Here is a 15279-nt window from a genome sequence, read left to right as displayed (position 1 = left end):
TTTCCCAGCTGCAGTTGATGCTCTGCCATCTTGCTTGATTTCTCATACTGTAATGCAGTGTCCTTCTCACACTCTGCATAGTGCGTTGCCTTTTGCTTTTCTATGCTTTTTGTTGATGCAATTGCTGTTTAAAATGGTCCCCAAGTGATAGTCCCGAAAGCTATGATGTGCTTTATAAAGACAATAAGTGTTAGATAAGCTTCTTTCAGTCATGAATTATAGTGCCGCTGGCCTTAAGTTAAATGTTAATGAACTGATAAAATATATTACATAAGGTTGTCTTTAAAAGAAAGCATACATAAAACAAAGTTGAACATAAAACAGTTAATGAAAATGTTATGTCAGGGGCCAAAAGGAACCTGATTCTTTATGTCCCCTAGGTGCAGTGATACAGGTTCATTAATTTGGTGTTCATGGTGGCTTTGTAGAACATACGTATCACTAAAAATGGGAGCCAACTGTAGGCTGTTGTATAACAGTAGCAAAGTGTAGCCATACAAATTGTGTTTTTTCTATCAAGAACATCATTACAAATGAAAATGAATATAAGTATCTTCAGAGTTGAAGTTCACAGTAGATAGAGAGGTAATTGATGAGGTAATATTGACACTGAAGGTGAACTCAGTTCTTCAGCATCCATACTAACATCTGTGCATGTGTGGTTACTGAGCTACTGTTTCTTCATTTCATGGAGAATGTAAGTACCACAACTACTGATGATAAAAATCAAGCAGCCACAGACCATTTAACTTGATGTTAGGTCATTAGTAAACTCTAGAAATTATAATAAGCTACTACTAACAGTCAGAGAAAGGACAGGTGTACCATAATATCTAGAAAAGGTTGCTCATTGCAAGACATGCAAACTCAAACACCTCCGAATAACACTTATTTTTTTTTGGGCATTGGGTTCATAACATGTAACATTGGATAAGTGCTCTTATCATAACATTGGATAAGAGATAAACTTGTCAAATTCAGGAAATTGCTTTTTTCCATTATTAATTTACTTTTTAAAATATTTATTTATACAAGAACTGGGGTATAGTGTGTGGGGGGGAAGAAAGGGGGGGTAAGAGAATTCACCAGAGACAGCATGGGGAACAGAACAGACAGATGTACTGAAATATACCGCTGAGAGAAGCAGAGGGCAAGGTAGGAGAGGTCTGCCACACCATGTGGGTCACTTCTCTGGCCAGGGATCAAACTTGTGCTGCAGTGGCTGCAAATAGCTTCATAGTGCTTCATTTTAACCCATTGCATCACCAGAGTTAATTTATAATCAGAATATATACAGCATTATTACAGACTCTGACATTACCATTTAGGCTTATCCCAAATACATTGCAACCTAGCTGTTTATCTTAGTTCTAGATTTGTTTCTCTTCTCATCAGTCAGAGGGAATTTACTGGCACATATGAGGTCTCCTAAGAACAGGTGTCCCATTATATCCTCATCTTGTTAAACATCATTTGTAGTAGGAGGAAACTGTTGTATAATAAAAGGCAAAATGACTTTTTACTACAGTAGAATTCTTAATGTAGTTTCTACTCAATTCAATTATATTTTTCAATTCCATGGTTAGCTACCCTGGAAAGTCAGTTTCCTGTGAGGTATCAATTTGGAGCTTTTCATATTCCTGTAATCTAACTCATGATCACTTACTCAAAAGTTCCTGGGGTGGACATTTGCTAAGTATGCTAATTGTTGGACTTTATCCAAACCTATGAATCAGAGTCCCAGGGCAGGGATGGGTGGGTTGGGTATGGGAATTTTTTTAAGATTTATTTATTCCATACAGAACTGGGGTACAGGCCAGAGGTACAGGGACAGTGAGAGGATTCACCAGAACAGGCCAACTGAGGAAGTACACCGCTGAGGGGAACAGCAGGTGGATCAGGAAAGGTCTGCCATGCCATATGGTCACCTCCAGGGCAGGCAGGGATCGAACTCATGCTGAAGTGGCTTTAGCTTCTTAATGCTGTGCTTTAACCTGCTATGCCACCAGGGAGGGCATAGTTTCTTGGGTGCTAAATAGTAGAATATCTTTGGGAGAATTTAGCTTGGCTAATGGTTCTGCCAAATACTATTTTAGTAAAAGTAATAATTTTATCAGGTAGCACTCACACACTATGAGTATATCTGTGTTGATTACATATTATAAAGGATGTTTTAAATTCTGCTTAGAATTTTGAGTATTTCTGTATACAAATTACTTGTAAACAAGATGTACAAATTTACAAAGATATACCTATATGCAAGTTTCCCTTTCATCTCACTCTAGTTTTCTATGATGAATCTTCACCTTAAGAATTTAAATAAATTTCTCAAAAAAAATTGACAAATCAAAAACAAGTATGTGTGAAGGCTAGGTAAAGATTTTCTTAGGTGCCTTGTACCAGAAAATAAGGACTACCACAGGTGCAAAGCATATTTGGTCCTTCTTTCATTTAAACAGTTTTTATATAATGAATCACTTAAGTTTTTCCTAAATTCTTAAGCCTGAAGATTTTACTGATAATTATTCACACCTGGAGGTTTTCCTTATCCTTGAAAAAAACTTATGGTTGTATTGAAAATGCAAATTTATACTAAACTACAAGAGATTTTTTTATTTTCAAAAGGATTTTAATGTGTTGTAAAATACAAAGTGTGACATTTTCCACTTTACACATAGGAATATTATATATAATTACAATTTAATGTTATAAAATTAACCATGCACTTATTTCTTCTATAATTTATCAAATAACTGTCAGATGCTGTCATTATAAATATACTTTTTATCTTTACTTAATGATTGAAGAGCAACTAGCTATATCGGTAACCTGAAAATTTCTTTTACATCATTTACTTAACATAATTTTGAAAATTTCAGTGTTAGCAATTTGAGAATTTATGAATTGGATTTTGAAATGTGAACTATGATTCTTCTGAAAAGGGACAGAAATCATTTTCAAATGTTATTTTTACAAACATACAGATGGTGTGCTGTTGTATCACCAGTAGTAGCACTTTATAAATATTTGTATCATGAGTGAATGAGTTGAGCCTGACATATACATGCACACAAATATAAGTAAATGAGAATTTTGTATTTGTTCTATGATAGTTATAGAGTTTCGTAGTTAATCATATGTATATCATTTGCATAATATATTTAATATGTATTTAATAGATTCTCTCATTTGAACAGTTGCTTGTAATTAGTTGTGTATTGAGATGAACAGATAGAAGTATCAAATAAGGGTACTGTGGAAAATCCTATTTATAAAAAAACTGCAGTATTTTTGCATCTACATTCAGTTTAACCATGTTTGTAAGGTTTATTAATTATTATTTTTTGTTGATTTTGAATAGTATTGATTTTTACTTCAATAATGTTGATTTTGATTCTGTTATAAAAACAACAGATATAGGGTATCTCTCTGTCATATAGCATGTGGAAAATATAGAACATACATCTGACTACAATGCTTGGGATGTCTTGAACAGATACACAATTCCTGTGAATATGAGAATATTTTTAAAATTTATGCATAACTATAAGGAATTTATGTTTTGAACAAATTGGGTCAGTATTAGACGTCACACTGTGATTTGTTAGGATTCAATTTTAGTTACCCTTAATCAAAACCACAGGGAGTGCATTTCATGTGAAAAAGAAAAAAAATTCAAGAAAAAATTAAAAAACAAAACAATTACAATTCAGGAATATAAAGGCGGTAACAGCTGAATATATTGGAAAAAGTTGTACATGTATCTATTCTCTAGATAGCATTTCATTTTACTGTAACATATTTATCTATATGTGTGGTTTTGAGAACTACTGGGCTTATTTTTCTGAGCCTAGAAAAGCTTATTAACATCCATGCATCAAGTAAAACAATTCTTACAACTCTTTTGGAAGCTTGAGTGTAATATATCACCCAAAATGCTTTCTTTCACAGCTTATCTTTCCTTACATTTTAAAAAGTTATGGTGAGTTATAGATAAGGTAGTCTTCCTTTAAAAAAAAAAAGCTAAAAATTGCTGAAAACCTGAAACCACATTCCTATTCATATCACTTTAATAATTTATTGAGTGCAGGGCCAACAATATGAAATTTTCATGTATGAGTATCATCCAGCTTCATATAAAAGTAACACATGAAAAATAAGGTCAATGATAAATCACAAATACCAGTAACACTTGGCTGCAGGTTTCAAATAATATTGTCTTTTATAAAGAAAATAACAATATTTTTAGTTCTAAATCTAAACAATTTTATTATTGCAAAATTGTTTAAATTCAGAATTATATTATGGAAGCCTGAGGTAGATGACACTACTTTAACTGCAATTAGAGTTATAAGTAGGATAGAGCATTGTAAAATATTTTTCTTTATATTTGCATTTAAAGAAATGTTTTTAATATTTAAGAAATGTATTTAGAAATACATTTTAAAATGTATTTAATATTTAAAGCTAGTTAAGGAGTTAGTGTTAGCATACATTGACCACTCTTAATGAGGTTTAAAAAAATAATGTTCAGCATTTCATCTCAGATGCTTATTCTGACATGGATAGTCAAGTCTTGGAAAGGAACTGTACCTAAATAAGATACGTGAGATTTACACCAAAGATGAGTGTTTTCAGAAATGCTCAGAGTGTTTGTGTGTGACCTGGGGCACAAAGAAGAAAAGAAGAAAGGCAAGTGGAGAAATGGAGAAACAGTAAGATTTCCTTTACATTCACTAAACACTGTCATTTAAAGTTATTTCCAACAGGTTTAATTTTAAAATAAATTCACAAATGCATTTGACTGCACCTGTTTTATCTCCTAAGAATTTAAAAGAGGGAAAAAAATCTGTGTCTCTCCTTTTGTTAAAAAAGGCTAGGTGTGTTTCATTTGAATCTCTGCATCTATGATAAATATACTTAATGGTCATCCACAGAGATGATGGATTCCTCTTCCTGCTACCAAAGAACATTTTCACAGATGCTGGAAAATGTTTTAATACATCATTAAATTTTGCATACAGTGATTCATACCTGTCACAATTCCTGGATCCTGCTCAGTTTTTTCCTCTCTTTTCGGGTAGAGACAAAGGTGGGAGGTTGTTTGCTAGGGCTTTTTTCCTCTCCTTTCAGAAGTGGGTTGTTCCAAAGCTCTTTGACCTTATTATCTTGATCTTCAGCTTAGTCCTCCATCACATTGCATTTAGTCCTCTCTTGAGGCCATTCTTTCTGCCTCCTTTGTCCCCCAAGGAACAGTCAAATCCATATAAAATGAAAAAGAGGAGTAATAATAACAATAATAAAGGACTGTGACAATGATTGGTGCAGCATACATCAGATTAAATGCATTCTGCAGAGCAGCCTGCTAGGCATACTCCCAGGAGACCACACCTGTACCCAGAGCTTGGGAGGATGACTATCACCAGTGCCTTTCCAAGAGAAGGTCAAGCCCTTGCCACCCTCTCAGGACTTCCAGGAGATGGAGGCTGGCTATATTTAATGTACTCTGTTTTAGAGCCAGCTCTTACATGCCACTTGGAAGGAAATGGAGGGTAATCCCCTCCTTTGTTTGAGTTTTCTCATGAGTAAAAACTATAACAGTAGTAGTAAAGAATTAAATAAGTTAATTCCAGTAAAAGCTTACAACAGTACCTGACATATAGTGCATAAATATGGCTTAGCTATTATTTTTATTAGTGTTATGGTGGATAATCTAAAGATAAAGAGTTGTTAGAGGCTCTCTAGGTCAGCCATCTAATAAAGGTGCAGGAAAGCTGGAAAGGCCAAGTGCTGTAGCAGTGCTTCTGTTGAGAAGGGTGAAAGGAGCTTTGCTAAATGGTCACCCATATCCGTGCTAGTCATGCCCCATTTGGGTATTTGGTATAAGTCAGTGGAGCATACAAAAGGCTGGCTGGAGTGTGTTTGGATCTCTGTGTTCAATTCATTACCTGGATTCTTGTCTTCCTTTAGTGAATCTTGAACTCCAGTCATTTCTTTTGCGTATTTACTGGGATTCTTTTTTTTTTTGGCTATTGTTGGTTAGACAGCTATTATTAAGATACCTGGTTTACTATTTCAGAATCACATAAAACCATGCCATAATGGAACTAATGTATGTAATGAAAAGTAGCTCAGGGATCAAGCTCTTACAGAGATTTTGAATGTATATTATAATGTATTTTAGATGGTCTGTATTTGGTAATGAGAGCTGGTAGATCTTCAAAGAATTAGTAGTTGAGCACACCATATTGAAATTTTGCAGCAAATAACTTAGTTCATTTCATTTTTAAGTAATATGTTTCTTCCTTGGGCTATTTAATATGCTCTGTATTCAAAAGGCAAACACGTTACTGCCTCTAAGACAGAATGTGGCAACTTTTAAAAAAATATTGATGATGTTAGTTCTGCTGGTGCTTTTAATCTTTAAAATACATAAAATTAAGAAATGGGAACTCTTTGTAATCAGTGCATATTCACTAGTACTTATTTCAGCATTTTTGCAATTTGCTGTCCTCTAATGTTTGTCATCTTGTAAAAGATGGAAACATCATTTCAAATATTACATAATGTTTCTTTTCTGCACATGTTAAAGGTCTTTATGTATAAAGTAGTAATGGAATATGCCTGAAGTGATCAAAATTTAATGGACCATAGAACATTTGTGGGCCAGAAGCTTTAGGATAAATGCAAACAGCGTTAAATGTCTAAATTTATTTTCTTCCAGACTTTCATCTTATAGTGATTTTCTGCAAGAATGGTATTAGGGTCTTGTTGGAAACAGTTAATAGAAGCTATGAAAGATAATAACTGACTCAGTAATTAGTCATTTCAAGACAGCAGTACTCTTTGAGCCACTGATAAGAATTGAATTGTGTCGCTACATCATGTTTTCATTTTGCTGTCACAATCCAGCAATCCATATTCATAGACTCCTGGTGCTAAGCTCATTGCCAATTTAACACAGATGTGGGAGAGATATCTACAGCCTCCTAGCCTTTTGATCCCTTCTTATTTTTTATTCGAGGAAATGGCAAAATATCTTCAGAATAGGCTAAGGTTATAAGTCTTTTTAGTAACAAAATTATAAGTAGATTTGGTCTGTACATACATACATACATACAAAGCACTTATATCAAAAGAAATGCCATTATAAATAAATATAAAATTCAACCAAAATTTTCTCAAACAGTTCTGATCTTTGGGTGCTATGATAAAACACTATTTTTTTTCTTTTTGTCCTTCCAGGAAAAATCTCCATTTTCATATATCTAAGAATAACTCTGGCCTTTTTATTTTCTGTAGAAGGAAGGTTAGATTTCACAGTTTTAGTTACATTGGCTACACTGTATTCTCTGTTATGTTTTATTTTTAGATTGTAATAGAAGTTTCTTTATGATCAAGTCAGTAAATGTTGATTGAGCCTCTCCCCTGAACCAGGCTCTGTAGAAGGTAAAGTTTGATCAGGTATTCCTTGGTCTCTGATGGCTATGGGACCACAGAGATTACTTTGCCCAGGAGGTCAGAAACGACTTCACAGAGAGATGGCAGGTGATCCTGTGCCTGAACAATGGTAGAATTTTAAATAAAGGGAACAGAGGAGCTCTTTCTAAGAGAGGATGCCCTTTAAAGAAAGGCAAGGAAATGGGGAAGTAAGGAACACTCCAGTAAATTGTATCAAAGGAGTTTTCAGCTGAAATGGGGTAATTTGCCTGGAGTGATCAGTTACGGCAGCAACCTGAAAGTCTTGGAAACCAAAGTGAAGACTAATCTATGGATAGTAGGAGATTAGATATGTCTGTTAAATAAGAGTATTTTATGATCTGATAAGATATATTTGCTTTCTGATTAATGGTAGTATTATACATGCTTTATTTCTTTCCTACTTATAATAGCAAATGCAGAATTCTACTTAAAATTCATAATGTCAATATTGGTGTTAGTCTCTATAATTAAAATAGTTAGATCTTTTTATAACATTTTAATGCAAAACTGAAAGATATGAGTATGGGGAAGAAGTCTACTGGGGAGAGAAAAAAATCATGAAAACAAGTAAGAAATGTCAGACTGCACTAGGTAAGCCAGTATTTACCTGTTTATGGTCATTGAATTATTTGATTTTATACAAATCTTTGGTGCCTGAAATGGGTAAGTGGTTGGCATTATCCATAGTGGTGATGTTTTCATTTGTATAAAATATTCAGAATAGATAGGATGCCAGATAGTTTATAAACATATGAATCAGTAAGGAACTACCTTTAAATATCTATTTTTGACTTTGTAATTACTAAAATCCAAATTATAATGTTAACACAGCTTTTGGCTCATGGAATTTTTCATGTGTGTGCATTTGTAGTTTGGATCTTAATATATAGTTTCTATGCCACTTTATTGTTTGGGTTAATTTGCCTATTCAAAGTAAATTTTGAATAATTGTTTTTCTTTCCCTCAACTTTTAGCATGAATTTTTTCTAAAGTGAAAAATTAGCATAACAGATATATGTGTTACCTAGATTCACCACTTATTCCAAAACTTATTTTGAAATAAATTTCTTGTGAAGTAAATTGATATTTGTTACTAACATTAGTTAAAGTATTTGGTTGATAATCTTGAAAAAGAATGGAGGGTTTTTTAGCTGGGTTTAGTTAGATAATGACTAGATATAAGTAATCCAAAATTGTTTATCTTAAAAGTAGTACACATATAACAATTTTGTCCAGTTTTCCCTATCTTAGTATAACCATTTATATCTTTGAACTCTAGCATCCATTTATGCAAAGGTAGTAGTTTCATGTATAAAATATTTTTAAAGACCATTTTTAAATTGCATTTATTTGGAACATTATGCAGTTTGAAACTACAACTTTCAGCATCAGAGTATCAAGAACTTATGAAAATATCTGTAGTAAGAATTAGGGTTGTGTAATTTACATCTGTACAAACATGCACAATCTTATGATTGATATATAGTTTGTTTATTTAAAATAATCGACAACAAATAGCTCTGTTTTTAATCATCTTTACCAATGGAACAGACATTACAATGGAACAGATAATACATGAGAATTGTTATCCTTTTAGTTTTACACATATAAAGTAATTTTATATTCAGAAGTGTGAGCTTCATTATTTCGATTATGAGCTATATTAGTATTGTATATGGTAAATTTTCCTTTTAATTTATCATAGATCACAGTCTGTTTTCACAATGATTATTTCAATTATCTGGATGGTAGCAGTTTGTGGATAAAAGTGATGATGCAACTAGTGCAGCTACCATTATGTTGAAGTGTGAGTCCCAGTGGAGTTAGTGGAAAGGAAGTCAAATCAGGGCACATAGAAAGGGTAGGAACCAATGCACATTTGGGGAACACATGAAGCTTGATAGAGAGGAGTCAGGGAACTACTGGAAGGTAAAGAGGGCAAAGGTCCCAAATGGAAAGTTAAACCTTCAAGGGCTGATGACACATTTCACAGGTAAGCAGAGTTATAGAGCCCTGGAGATTGTAGCCAGAGCAGCTTCAGTGGAACAATTACGTACCTCTCTATTGTAACAAAAACCTCCTTATGATTAAGTTGGTCCTCTTTCTCTCTCTGCTGTGTTTAGAAAACCATGCCACGCTAACCAGAAACTGCATATAGAGTGAAGTGGAATGCACTTGAAGAAAGGGAAGTAAAGGGGGTAGTGAGAAAGGTATTCTTGACAACTCCAGGTCAAACTGCCTTGGTGTAAAATCTTCAGATCACTTAACATAGTTACTACCAGTGCTGTAGTCGATAAAAATCATGCAAGCTTCAGACTTTCTGATATTTCCTACAGACTGCCAGGGAATACAAATTGTCAGGTATTTTTCAAATACAGAAAGGGGACCATTATGATCTTGAGTAAAAGGGAATCTGGTGATTAGAAGGATATAATTAAAAATCCCACAATAGTCTGGGAATCATTTCCTCTTTCTTAACAACAGAGATCTCTTACCAGTACACATGGATTATGCATTACATCTATTTTAAGAAGGAAAAGGAATGATTGTTCCACAATTTTGAGAGAGTAGCACTTTTGTAAATACAAATATCACTTTCCTTAAAAAGTACTTTAATTCCCAGCTCCAGAAGGAGGGAAAACATAATTTTGAACAGGGGCTTTTTCTTTAGATGATTTGTGAGAATGTATGTATACATTAGTCAGCCAGCCTTTTTTCAGAAATTTGTTGACTGGTATCTTAGTTTCTCTCTGCATTGATCTGTTTTTGCACTTTGGAAGATATTTTAAATATATAAATTGCCAATTCTTTTCGTTCATGTGGTTTTTCTAAGTGGCATTCATATGACACATAAAGGTTAGGATTCACAACATACTTTTCCTTGGGGAATAAGTTGAATATAAATAAGTAGCCTTGCACTGCTGTTATGTAAATGAGTGATTGATTAATAAATATTTTAATAAATGTTTATCAAGCACCCAACATCTCAGCAATTGCTCTGGACACATGAGATATATTACCAAGTAAAACACTTGAAGTACCTGCCTTGATGGAGTTTAAATTCTAATTTTAAAATATTATAAGTAAAATGTTATCAGTATAATGTGTTAGGAGATGATCATTATTTGTAGAGATTATGTGGTTAGTAGAACCATATATGAGTCATTGGGAATGTGGGGATTGCAAGGATTAGGAGAGAGGGGCTGTTTGCAATTTTAAATTCAGTAAGTAATTCCCTTTTACTTATCATCTATTGGTTTTTGGAGTATGCAACTTCAGTGAAATGGCATGTAAAAAACTAATTTTACTATAGGCTAGTTGATATAAATGAAAGTTAAGCTCCAGTGGCATATTTCTAGTCACAAAAACATCACCAAATTTTTTTAGAAAAATCCAAAATGTTCATAATATTAAACAGTCATTTTTATGCATTTGCTCATTTAATTTCCAACCTGCCTATTTCAGTTCAGGTCCAGAATAGGTGCCGGAACTTAATTCAGACAGCTCAGGGACTTAGGTGGCAACCAAACCTGGATAGAGCACTCTTCCTTCCCAGGGCACACTTAGACACACAGCCACTCTCACTCAGACTGGGACAATCTAAACATGCCATTGACCTAATATGCACATCTTTGGGGTGTGGGAGGAGAGCAGAGTACTAGAAGAAAATCTATTCTGACATGGAGAGAACACGCAAATGTCACAGCAATGGCCCCGGCATAGGTTGATTTTTTTTCCTCATCAACTTTAGAAATAAATGACACTGAACAACATGGCAGTTAAGAACCTGTTAAAGCTTCATTGAGAGGGCAACATTTGAACTAAGTGGTTGGTGCATTGGCTTTTCAAGTATCTGGAGGAAGATTCAGAGACAGAAGACAGGACTGGTGCAAAGGCAGATGTAGGGATGTCTGCACAGGACTTCAGTTCTCAGAAAAGGGACCAAAACAAGGCTTAAAGGACTAAGAGATGCCAGGGAAAGCAAATTCATGTTTATTGATTAGTTTCTGTATAGATGATATAACTAATACAGAGATAATGCTACCTTTTTTTTTTTTAAAGTATTTATAGTGAACCTGATAGTATTCTCTCATTTTTGTAAATGAGGTATTTGAATGAAACACACACACACTATATGTATGTATGGATGGATGTATCAGAATCTTGGAAATGGTTGTCAGAGGAGAAACCTAAAAGAATTAAGAGAGGTTCATAGGGACTGTGCTTATAACCTTATACAGGGTTGCTATTATTTTACTACCCAAATGGAGTCAGTTGAGGGGAACTAGGTAAAAACAAGGTCCTGTGGTCCACAGTGAGGCCCTACAGGTTGGGTATTATTTGCTGGGAAGGATAGAGAATCGATTGGTAAGTGGAGTCAACTTAATAGGAACTTAATTTTAAATCCCACCGGATGGGGGCATGGAACCAGTTTTAGCACATTTTCTTTAATCAAGATTAATTCTTTGAATCAAAGGAGGGAGGCCTCAGTAGAATCAGCTATGGGAATCTGGATTTAAGCAAGACAGAGGCTGATGATTAGGGTGGGAGCCTATAAATGTGGAAATTGAGACTTAAGAGATGAAATGGTTTGTTCAAGAACAGGTAACAAAAGTCAGGGCCCAGCACCCAAATATTGTTGCTTACCTAACCTAGAGGTGACCCTAGAGGTCATCTCAGCAAACTTTGGACCTCTGCCTTTCTAGGAAGAGGGACATGATTTCTGCAGCCTTCACTTTCCTTTTCTTTAGATATTTCTCATGCACCTGACTAGTGTAGGAAAGGGGTTATTAAGCAATTGTTTAGTCATAGTAATTTGCCTCTTTGGGGTATGGGAGAGCAAAGAGAAACATGAGAGAGAAGGCATGTAAGTGAATAAAAATATTCTAGTAGATATGGGATGGTCTTGATTTCACAATTTCTTCACTTGTATCTTGGGTATGTGGTTCTCCTTGGATAGGGATTTTTGAGAATTACAGATAATACATGCACACCACTTACCTCAGTGTCCAACTAAATGGTTACATGATTTTCTCTTAATATTAGTTACTATTTCTTATTAAAGGATGTGAATATCATTTATTCCAACATCCAGTACCACTTTAAGGAACCATGATATGAGGCTATTCTGTTAATATATGTGTCTTGTTTATGCGTTACGGATGTTTCAAATGGCTCAGCTCTGTTCACCCGATTTATAGAGTTTCAACATTCTTATCATTTCTTTTATGGCCATCAAGCATGAGACAGCCTTGTCGGGTGCACTACCCAAATAATGTTACCTTCTCCCAGCTGCTGCATGCAACTGGCATCATCTTGATCTTATACAAACTAATGTGGGATAACAATATGTCAAGGAGGAAATTATGATGAAATTTTAGAGTGGAGAACAAGTTAAATTTTAAGAAGTCAAAGCTGACGTGTTTAATTGTACCCTTCTCTTCCCAAGAACAGCCTGATTTTCTAGTTATAAAGCCATTTGGATTCTTCATGTAGACTTTGTGCTAACACTTAAAGCATGCAGTAGCCTTCCTTTTTTGTCCTCAAAGGGAGAAGGGCTGACAGTCTTCATGCAAATTAGTCTGCTTTTGTTGAAAAACTTCAGGGGATGCATCTATGAAATGTAGACTCACAATAAGAAATATGATGCATCTTACTTTTCTTTCAGCTGCTTAAGATTGTTTCCCACAGTTCAAAATACTTAAAAAAAAAATGTTTCATTACAATGCCAAAACTCCAGCAATGCCTTTGACTGCCTTCTGGGGTGGTGGTGGGAGGGGGGAGGAAAATATCTATTCAGTACTACTTTATTTGCAGATGATTTTTCACATAGCTGGAAAAGTGTAAATGAATGTAGAAACGTGGAACTGGTGTACTAAATTTAGGATCAGCAATTATAGATGTTGGATTTCTGAGCTGCTTTTTGCTGCTCCTCTGTAATTTCTAAAATAAAGAAAATACTAACTAGGGATAGTATAAAAATAATTTTTTAATAATGAGTCAAGATTGTTTTGACAATGTCTAACACTTTAGAAATGTATCTCATTATTCTAACTGCACTAATCAAGGTTTCTTTTCTCTCTCCCACCCCCCAATTTCAGTGACAATTTCAACAAGCACCTTCTTTGATGGCTTGCTGGTGACAGGACTATACACATCTACGAGTATTCAGGCTTCACAGAGTATTGGAGGTTCCAACGCTTTTGGATTTGGTAAGTTATCTTATATAAGAAACCAGTAATTGTGGATGTTGTAAATAGTTAAAGGTCTTTTCTTTGTGAAATATGTTTTGAAAGTATTAAAGCTATTATTTCATGAAAATAATTCCATGAGAATAATTTCATGAAGTGATTTTTGTATGTTTGGTTGAAGTTTGGTTAGTTGAAATAAGCCACATGAGTGTGCCAAACATGGGCTTGGTGTTACCACACCAAGTTGTCACTGTTATTCTTGGTTAGTAGGATTTGAGTAAATGTCTGTGTTCTGTTACTTAGGTTATAGGAAGGCACTCTGAGGCCCATTGCAATCATTCAGTAACCATTCTTAAAATCTAAGAATAGGGCCCTCCCTGGTGGCATAGCGGGTTAAAGCGCAGCACTGTAAGCTGCTGCAGCCTCTTCAGTGCAGTTTCAATCCCCGGCCAGGGAGGTGACCACATGGCACAGCAGACCTCTCCTCTCAGCTGTGTACTTAGTGGATCTGCCTGTTCTGCTCTTCGCTCTGTCTCTGGTGAGTACTCTCACCTCGCCTGCACCTCTGGCCTGTACCCCAGTTCTATAAGTATAAATAAATACATTTAAAATAAAATTAAACTTTATTTAAAAAAATCTAGGAATAGATAAGAATGTGTCATGTTAAATGTGGCAAGTAAACACTGTATAAAGTAGAAGATAGTAAGTTTTGTTGAAATGTTCAAATTCTATGAGTATTCAGAAATGCCACCTCAAACTTAAACAGTAAATTAAAGACCGTTAGGTTACTTAAGTAGAAAGCATAAGGTTACTTGATAGTCGGTTAATCCTAAAAAATTCTCTATTTGAGAATTCAAATTTACCCTGACTTTGTAAACATGCCAAGTTGGAACTAAGTAGATTCTTTACAGCATCAACAATGTAAGTTTGAAATATCAGCTTATGTGAGACATGATATCTCTGACCTCACTCTAAAACTAGGAACACTGCACAGAACTTCCATTAAGGTGAGAAAGAATTGCTTTATCAAAGGCCATTATGTGTTCAACATTTTTTTTCAGGGGTTTTATTAACTAAAAATGGTTTTTACCTGCTTTTGATATATGAAAGGGCACTCTCTCTGTGTCAAATCCCAGCAGGAGTTCTGCCCAGGTGACTCACTGATTGATGTCAGAGCAATAGTGTTAAGCTACATTGCTACCCTGCTGGTCCAGGACTACACTACAGCCTCAGGGCTTAAAGGAAACCTGAAAGTCATTTAATCATCATGTTAAATTATTTGACATTGATAGTTTGCCCTGTTGTTAAGAGATCTGTTGATGACTACTTCTAATTCTCAAGAGAAAAATTCCTTAGCTTGAAAAAATTATACTTCTTTTTTAAAGATTTATTTATCCAGAATTGGGGTACAGGCCAGAGCTGCAGGGGCAGTGAGAGTACTCACCAGAGACAGAGTGGGGAGCAGAACAGGCACTGCTGAGGGGAGCAGCGAGTGAGGCAGGAGAGGTCTGTCACACCATGTGAATCACCTCCAGGGCAGGATCAAATTCACACTGAAGCACTGAGGTTTAGCTTGCAGTGCTGCAGTTTAACCCCCTGCTCCACT

The 15279-nt window shown here is 34.9% G+C and overlaps 1 protein-coding gene across 1 annotated transcript in view; it reads left to right on the top strand.

Moving 5' to 3' along the window:
- RELN (reelin) overlaps window positions 1-15279 on the top strand; it is a 399660-nt gene that overhangs the window by 47565 nt on the left and 336816 nt on the right. The window contains exon 2 of the mRNA XM_004677158.2: window positions 13584-13694. Coding sequence (XP_004677215.1) covers window positions 13584-13694 — 111 coding nt within the window. The remainder of the gene's footprint in view (window positions 1-13583; window positions 13695-15279) is intronic.

The sequence above is a fragment of the Condylura cristata genome, unplaced genomic scaffold, assembly GCF_000260355.1.
Source record: "Condylura cristata isolate star-nosed mole 26May11 unplaced genomic scaffold, ConCri1.0 scaffold00005, whole genome shotgun sequence".
Taxonomy (NCBI): Eukaryota; Metazoa; Chordata; class Mammalia; order Eulipotyphla; family Talpidae; genus Condylura; species Condylura cristata.
The sequence above is the reverse complement of the archived record's forward strand: the minus strand, read 5'-3'. Positions and strand labels throughout refer to the sequence as shown.